At 41.2% G+C, this 7994-nt stretch overlaps 1 protein-coding gene and 1 long non-coding RNA gene across 5 annotated transcripts; one reads left to right on the forward strand and one right to left on the reverse strand.

Moving 5' to 3' along the window:
- The first annotated feature begins 1261 nt into the window (after window positions 1-1261).
- On the forward strand, window positions 1262-3733 carry LOC133921252 (protein BOBBER 1-like). Its single transcript, XM_062366055.1, has 6 exons — window positions 1262-1700; window positions 2673-2845; window positions 2975-3023; window positions 3121-3293; window positions 3389-3469; window positions 3599-3733. The coding sequence occupies exons 1-6, from the start codon at window positions 1331-1333 to the stop codon at window positions 3617-3619; spliced, it is 867 nt and encodes a 288-aa protein (XP_062222039.1). The 5' UTR covers window positions 1262-1330; the 3' UTR covers window positions 3620-3733.
- Window positions 3734-4000: 267 nt separating this feature from the next.
- LOC133921253 (uncharacterized) lies at window positions 4001-7730 on the reverse strand. Of its 4 annotated transcripts, none has more exons than XR_009910251.1 (6): window positions 6924-7730; window positions 5829-6027; window positions 5175-5633; window positions 4980-5078; window positions 4535-4657; window positions 4001-4237 (listed from the first exon to the last, which is right to left on the reverse strand). It is a non-coding gene; the product is annotated as an uncharacterized LOC133921253 (long non-coding RNA). The 4 variants fall into 4 exon arrangements; XR_009910250.1 differs by having other exon boundaries at window positions 5719-6027; XR_009910252.1 differs by having other exon boundaries at window positions 5175-5324; window positions 5414-6027.
- Window positions 7731-7994: the final 264 nt, after the last annotated feature.

Consider the following 7994-nt stretch of genomic DNA (forward strand, 5'->3'; position numbering starts at 1 on the left):
TGCGTGGGCATCGAACCACAATTTCAGCCGAAATAGATCCGTTCCTCGTTGTTTTTATATAAAAAATAAACAGATCCGTGTATGATCAAATCCGGACAACCAATCATTAACCAGGGACCAAATGGACACCTTCTACCTTGTGCTGACTTACCTCAGTACATGTGATACTCGAATTGGCTTACGAACAAATTCGAACAAAAAAGAAAGATCGAGGACCTGCATTTGAAACTCCAGAGACCAAATTTGCGGGTCAAATTGCCTATTCACCCCCTTTTTTATATACGTGCCGTTGCACAACTATCTATTTTACCGTCCCAACACCAAGGATCTAAACAAACATTTTACCAATGTAATAATTTGATTATTTCAACTAAAAAATTTGTTACTTACGCAATTACATAACTAATGAAATGAAACCATGGAATAACATGGCACAACTAATATAACGAAAGAGTCAACGCTCTATATTAGGCAATTTAACGAAGCCGGAATGACATCCTCTTCAATAAAGAAAGAAAAACTCTTCTATACAGATGATCTTCAAAGTAATATATTAATACCGTCTATGAACTATGTTTCACAAGACAGGGACACACTATGGAAGCTGCATGTGAAGATTATAACAATGGAGATTTTTGTGAAAAATAGATGAAAGTTTAGCAATAGGATTGTATCTGGTGTTATTTTGTATTTATATTATAATACTTTTGGATCAATTATTATATCTTTTATGATAGCTTGCCTGCTTTAAATCTTATAATAAGTATCGGTTATGTACATCCATGATATAAAAGTTAGAATATTTTCATTACTTTGATAAAATATAGCACCTATTATCTACAAATATACCCCCTCCGTCCATCTCTATAAGGCATTTTTTGACTTGAAAAAATCTTTAACAGTATATTTTGATTATTAATTTCTCTTATGATATGTTATCAATTGCTACAAAATTAACATCATATTAAAGTATTTTAAAATACGAATCTAATGATATAACCTTTGTACTCTAAATAAATATGTATATATATTTTAACTAATTGTTAATCAAAATTTATAAATTTTATTTTTTAATTAAAATACGTCTTATAGAGATGATGGAGAGTAACGAAAGAGTATTTGCTTCACATGCGGGGGCTAAAAGGGCGCTTAATGGCCTACCGTCGCCGGCCCCACACATCAGGGACGCATACTAGAACCCCTTCAAAACCTCGTGTTGTCTTCGCATCATTCCGAAGCCTCCATTCCTCCACCTCTTCGTCGCAAGACCCAGTCGGAAATCCCACATGCACAGCAACTGTACGGAACCCTAGAGAAGCAGCGGCGGCCAATGGCGATCATCACCGAGTTCCACGAGGGCGACGAGGAGGCGCTAGCACCGGCGGCGAAGGCCGTCGGCGGCAGCGACGAGGACGTCCTCGCGGCGGTGCTCGCGCGCACGGGCGGCCCGCTCCCGTTCCTCCAGGCGGCGATGGACGTCGCGCGGAAGCGCTCGGACCTGTTCCGCGACCCCGCCGCGGCGGGGAAGGTGGCGGAGATGGCGAAGGCGGCCAGGGCCCAGGCGCAGGCGGAGGAGAAGCTCAGGAAGGTGAGGGAGGAGGCGAGGCAGCTGACTGGGAGGCGAAGGAACGAGGAAGCGAGGAAGGGGAAGGTGGAGGGGAAAGCAGAGAGCACGGAGAAGGACGGGTGGCTCGTGAGAGGTGATTTATCTCGTACTGCCATCTTTTAGTGTGAAATGTGGTCTGTGCCTTGGTGATTATTGATGCCGCAATTTCTGGCAGAATAAGATGGTGCTCTGTAAATTTCTACTCCTACCTTTTTTGTGGATTCAGAAGGCATGCATGGATTAAAGGCGCCTTGCAATTCTAGGCAAATCAGCTAGTTAGACTTAGATTGAGGACATGGGTTTGCGTTTCTGCTCTAGTGAAGCTATGATCCGTAGTTGTTGAGATTTACACGTTGACAACATAAAGGGAATTACCATGGAATTTCAGATAATCCCATAGCTGTTTTTTCAGGTTTGTGCTCTTTCATGTTGCGCATTACATGACTGCAGAGATTAGAAGGTGTATTGATTAGTCTTTTCGAAGCTCAACTTTCCAAAACTGATTGGTTTCTGAATTGATGTCTCGCTTTGTCTGTCACGACAGATATAGGGGATTTCAAGTTGTTCAGCTTTCTGTACTTGGTTGCACTTATCATTATTGCTTTGAGAGCTGTAAGCTTGATAGTATGCATGTCATCTAGTGAGCAGTTGATGATGCAATGTCAATGTTTACTAAATATTTTGTTGATGGGTTCTGTCCTAGCTAGTATTTGGGTGCATTGGACCTGTAAGTTTTATCTTTACATTCACGCTAGCATGCTGTATGAATAAATTATAATTTCTATCGTAATGAATCAAATTTTCGAAGTTTTTCTTTATTTTGGACATGAATGTGATTTCCACATGTTTCTTACTGTAGCTCACTGTGATTTCCATTTTCTGGTATATCATTTACCAACAGTTTGGGCTGTTCTTATTCTTCTTGTGAAATTATTTGTACTTTCATTCATGTTCATGTGGACATCTGGTGAAATTAATTACAATCTGTACTCCTGTTTCTTTTGTTTTGCTCACATTTTGTACATTGAGAAACTAAGAGGTGTTTTGCTTTTGAATTGTGTATTAGAACCAAATGCGGAAAATGGTCTGGACTTGGAGAAATATTCCTGGTCTCAGGAGTTGTCAGAGGTTAACATAACTGTTCCAGTCCCCCAAGGAACACAGTCAAGGTTTGTTGTCTGTGAGATTGAGAAGAACCATCTGAAGGTTGCACTAAAGGGCCAGACTCCTATAATTGATGTAAGTGGCAATAATTAAATGGTGTAATCTCGTTTATATGCTGATGACATGTTGAGAGGAAGTATATGATAAGAATCTCCCTCATAGGGAATATATCTTCTAATATGTTTTGATTGTTTTTCATTCCAGGGGGAGCTTTACCGACCAGTTAAAGTTGGCGACTGCTTCTGGAACATTGGTATCCTTGTTGCATGACTAATAACAATTTCTACCATAAGTCTGTTTACTTGTTACTGACCAGTATGTCATTCATTATTTTGAAATAATTCCTTCAGAGGATGGGAAATCACTGTCTATACTTCTGACAAAGCAAAACCAGAAGGAATGGTGGGCATGTGTGATAAGAGGTGGCCTTGAGTTGGACATCAAGAAGGTGAAGATAATGCCCAGCAAATTCTCTGAATTGGATTTGGATAGTGAGTGCAGGCAGGCTCTTCAGAAGGCATGCGTAAGTCATGGAATGCTTAATGCATTGGATCCCCCCCCCCCCTTATGCAAACTTAGTTTAGTGATCTAGTGAACTAATTTGTCTTCATGTTGCAGTATGATCGTCGTCAGAAGATGATGGGCCTCCCAACAAGTGATGAAACCCAAATGCAGGACCTTCTCAAGAAGTTCGCCAAGGTGATTCCCAGCTACTTAAACTTGCATCTGTTTCTAACCTCAGGGTTTTTATTTACCTTTGTTAGTTTGTTGACAGTTTGATTTTGATATATGAATATCAGATATCACTGTTTGTTTCTTCATCTGCAGAAGGATTTCTCACGGGGATAAATGGTCCGAGGGTGTTGAATCCAAGAAGTTTCACGTCATCATTGGACAGATACACAATTTCAAATACTGAATAGAAGTTTACTTAATCTTTCCTGAAAGTGTAGAGACACAGACACCAAAGATGTTTTCCACTCCGATATACTCTGCAGTAACTATCGAGCCTACATTCTGGTAGTCACAAAGTGGCAGGCTTGAAACATGAAGCTCTGAAATTTTGCTCTACCTGTATTTTGTTTCAGTTTTCAGAAGAGTTGAAATGCCTTGGGCGTTCTGTGATTGTGTATATTGGATATGGTCATATGACTATGTAGCGTTGTGGATCTGTTAAACTGTTACATTTGTTTCTTACAGAGCACTTGATTGTGAATTCTGTTCCGCCAATAGAAAATCTTGGTTCAGCAACTTGTGGTGTCTGATGCGGTGGTACTGGGCTCCAAGCTATCTTCGTGCTCACCGGTACAATTGGCCTTTGTGCCTGCTTCTGATTCATAAGATTGATTTACTCACATGTGAAGATTGACTAGGCATGATTGCATGAACCTGCACAGAGTTGGTAATATGTCCTAGTTTGCTGTATGATTTCTGTGAAGCGGCCTTCCTTTTCCACTTTGTATTTTCCTGAATTTTCATGTTCACTGTGGTTCAGCATTGAGATGACACATCTTCACTATGGAGTCATATAAGAATAGGGCACTATTGGCAGGTTCATATGCGGCAATTTTTCTTTGTACTAGTTGAGTACCTGTGCGTTACAACGGTTTTAAAATATTTGTCCAACTATCATGTTATGATATGTTTGTTCCAACGTGTTTGATACTGTTGTAACGATATTAGTGACAATAGACAAATTTAGATTCTACTACGTTTACAATAGCTAAATAATGTGTTCTGAATATATATGTTAGGAAGATTTACCGCTTCCATTTCAGACAGCATCGGTAAGGGAATGTCATCAAACATCTTGTTGATTTTCATATCTGCAGGAGAATGAAGTGCTATATCCATATTTCTTTTCTGCCTCTCAATTCCAATGGAGGCCTGCACAGCAATTTCAAATATTTGAGCTGATATTTGAATATTACTGTGTCAAAACAAGGTCATATGTTAGTGTTCCAAATTTGGAGTTGTAAATTGAAAGCAAATTGCAGAGCACCGATTTGCAAAAAGGTCAGAAAAAGGACAAAATTCATAGCATTTTGAAATTCTGCATATGCCCATTCAAGACTCGCCATGATTGTAGCAAGCGAAAAATTTGTATACTAAACATGCATATAATTTATCCATAATCTTTAGTCTGCTGCCACAAATTGGTCGACATCACCAAGATCAGCAATCAGAGGCTCCAAGTCTTCTGACTCACCTTCTTGCATGAAATATGTAGGGAATGGGAGCAATGTTTGCATCAGGTTTCTTATATATTGAATCCTTCATGAAAACAAAGCTACTGAGGACCAGGAACCTGCAAAAAAGGTTAAACAAGAGATACATAGAAAACATATCACAACCTCTATGCCTGAACAAAATATCTTGTGACGTACAGAAATGATCAAATCACCTGGCTTTTCAGATACAATAAGTTCCTGGCTAGGTCTATCAAGTAAACCCATACATTTTTCACTGTGCGTTGTACACCACCCATGCGTCCAGGCATCTTCCTATTTTGAAAACCTAACATGTTCCAATTGCTTTGCTGCAGCACTGCTTTCTGCACACATAGTTACGATGTCATTGGAGATAATCCAAACTCAGCCATAGTTACGATGTCACATTAGAGGCGAGCCCTTGAAACAATACCACTAAGAATGTGACATTAGATGCAAGCCCAGTGAATTTTCACTGGAACTTTCTTATATCACAAAGTCATAATGCATAGCTTGAGATAAAATTCTGCTTATACAATGTTGCACAAACATATACAATCACACAAGCCTAATTCATCTAGGAACCCAAAATTTCTGCAGCAGTTGGCTTGATCTACTTCCTGATGGCACTTGGTACTTCTTCAGTTCCAGATCTGCACATAGGATCCAAACTAATCAGGAAAATCTCCAGAAGCAACAAGCATTATACAATGAGGATGGAACCAACAAGGCGTGCACCTGTATCTTGAAGGAAAGACATGCTAGCATCCATGAGCGAAATCAAAAACCAAATCGGTCTATAACAAGGTCAAATTTGTGAGTAGTTCAAAATGTAGCAAGAAATTTACCTCAAAACAAACTCCTTGCCACAAGTAGTGTATAGCAAAAGATTCATTAGACGACATAATTTAACCCTTCCAGATTCAACCATTAAAATTCCAATACATCAAAATCATCAACCTGGAGAAGCTATGCTTTGACTGTTAATCCATTTGTATGTTACTACAAGTTGGAACCATAACATCTTGTGCGATCCTTCCAGGCATCCTTCAAGAAAAAAAAACATTAGAAGGATGAATGGATTATCAGAATACATACTCCATTAGTGAAGAAATCAATCTAGTTTTGCAGGATGATCGCAACAAACAAAACATCTTTTAGAATAAACTATTATGATTCCGAAACACATGCACTGCCCATTCGACACTTGACAGAGGGGCATTGGGAGACATTACTGCAAAACAACCAAGCAAATCCTGGCAAAAATGTCCAGGGTCCAGAAAAGAGCCCAAACAAAAGAAATATTCAAGTCCTACAAAACTTCCTTTCACTATCACAACCACACTGGCAACATCCTACTTTTGTTCATGCACTACAATCAATTATATAACAGCCCAGCTAAGTTGGCACAATAGTAGAAAGCATCACATCGCTTCCTGCCATAACGAATCAAACATGATATTTATAGTAAAGCTCAAATTCTTATGAGGATGTCACTGAGCGCGATTCAAAGAAAGATATAGCAAAGCTCAAATTCTTATGAGGATGTCACTGGCCTTATCTCATCCTCAAACTTTGCTTTGCAAAGACAACAACAGTGGCAAGCACACCAATCCTAGCCAGGACAACTAAAGCGTAAGAATGGCACAAGCAATTTCATCTTACCACTAGCCCTAGGAAAAAAATGTCTGATAGCCGATATGTGTAACAAATTAGCTTATCCCCAAAAAACACATACACCTAGCAGGCCGAAATGGTAACATGGCCACCAAAATATTGTACAAATAGAGTAGTTAATATTTCTCACTGCAATGCTTAATACTACACCAGATACAGGGTATACATCTATTGATGCAGTAAGCTACCATTCTTCAAGTTGAGTGACAATGTAATCATTAGTTAATTCAAGAAGAGAGAGCAAGGGTAGTGGACATATTGCTCACCCATAGATGGCTTCACCGCCTCTGCCGGTTCCAATAGGATCCCCACCTTGCACGATAAAATCCTAAACGGAAACAAGAACATCATTCATTTGGTTAACAAATAAAACAAAAGGAGATCTGGCGGCGGCGCGAGGGGATCGTGCCGTAGCGCGAGGCTGGCGGTGGCATGAGGGGATTGGGCCGCAACGCGAGGAGATCTGGCGGTGTGATTGCCGCAGGTGTCGGAGATGCTGGAGACCGAGCGCGCGTTGTTCAAGGACCTTGTCGCCGACTTCAAGAATCGCCTCTGCTTGTAATTCCATCACCGTTTCTTCTTCTTCCATTGCAGAGCCGAAGCAGACGGGCTGCCATCGGGGTAGAGGAAGGCGCAGACGCGGAGAGGAGGTGTGCATAGTTGCTCGGCAGCTTGGCCGCCCAGACGCTATTGCCGGACGTGGCACCATGGAACGTGCGGCTGAGCCGTGCCATCCGGCAGATCTTCGACGGTTCCAGCCTGAGCAAATTTTGATGATGTCCAGTCGGAGGAAGGGAGGTAGAGGGTGAGCTCCATCCAATGCTGCTACACCTCGTAGTCGCCGAACTTGAGCGCCGCGCCCTGGCCAGAGTAGGGTCCGACGGAGACAAGCACGCGAACGAGGAGGGTAGCGAGGGAGATGAGCAGGGCGTTGCGGTAGGGTGCCATGGGAGCCGCATGGCGGTGGGCGGATCTGGGGCGGGGGCACGGAGCTTCCTCCCGACGTTGGTGTGCAGTTCGGGAGAGGAGCGAGAAACATGGATCAGCTCGGGAAAGGGGTAGCAGTATCTGACTATACGAGAACTACTACGTATTTTTAAGTAGTGAGATAGAATTGGTTACGAATGGCTATACAAATTTAACTCATGGCTACTCAAAACTATTTGTCGTCTCTTTGTACCTCTGCGTGATGATGTTGACAATGTACTTGGCTTCATCAATAATTTGCGTTCACATCTAACTTTTCAGTGGTATATAACTATATATCCGTAAATGATTAGTTGACCTCCACATGCTCAATAACCTGCATGTTAATGTTCAGAAATAATGAAGAACTT

This window comes from Phragmites australis, chromosome 6 (assembly GCF_958298935.1).
Source record: "Phragmites australis chromosome 6, lpPhrAust1.1, whole genome shotgun sequence".
Classification (NCBI taxonomy): Eukaryota; Viridiplantae; Streptophyta; class Magnoliopsida; order Poales; family Poaceae; genus Phragmites; species Phragmites australis.

Coding starts and splice junctions, on each gene's coding strand:
- LOC133921252 (XM_062366055.1), top strand. CDS start 1,331: ATGGCGATCATCACCGAGTTCCACGAGGGCGACGAGGAGGCGCTAGCA. Junction 1,701..2,672: donor GGACGGGTGGCTCGTGAGAG/GTGATTTATCTC, acceptor ATTGTGTATTAG/AACCAAATGCGGAAAATGGT. Junction 3,294..3,388: donor AGGCTCTTCAGAAGGCATGC/GTAAGTCATGGA, acceptor TTCATGTTGCAG/TATGATCGTCGTCAGAAGAT.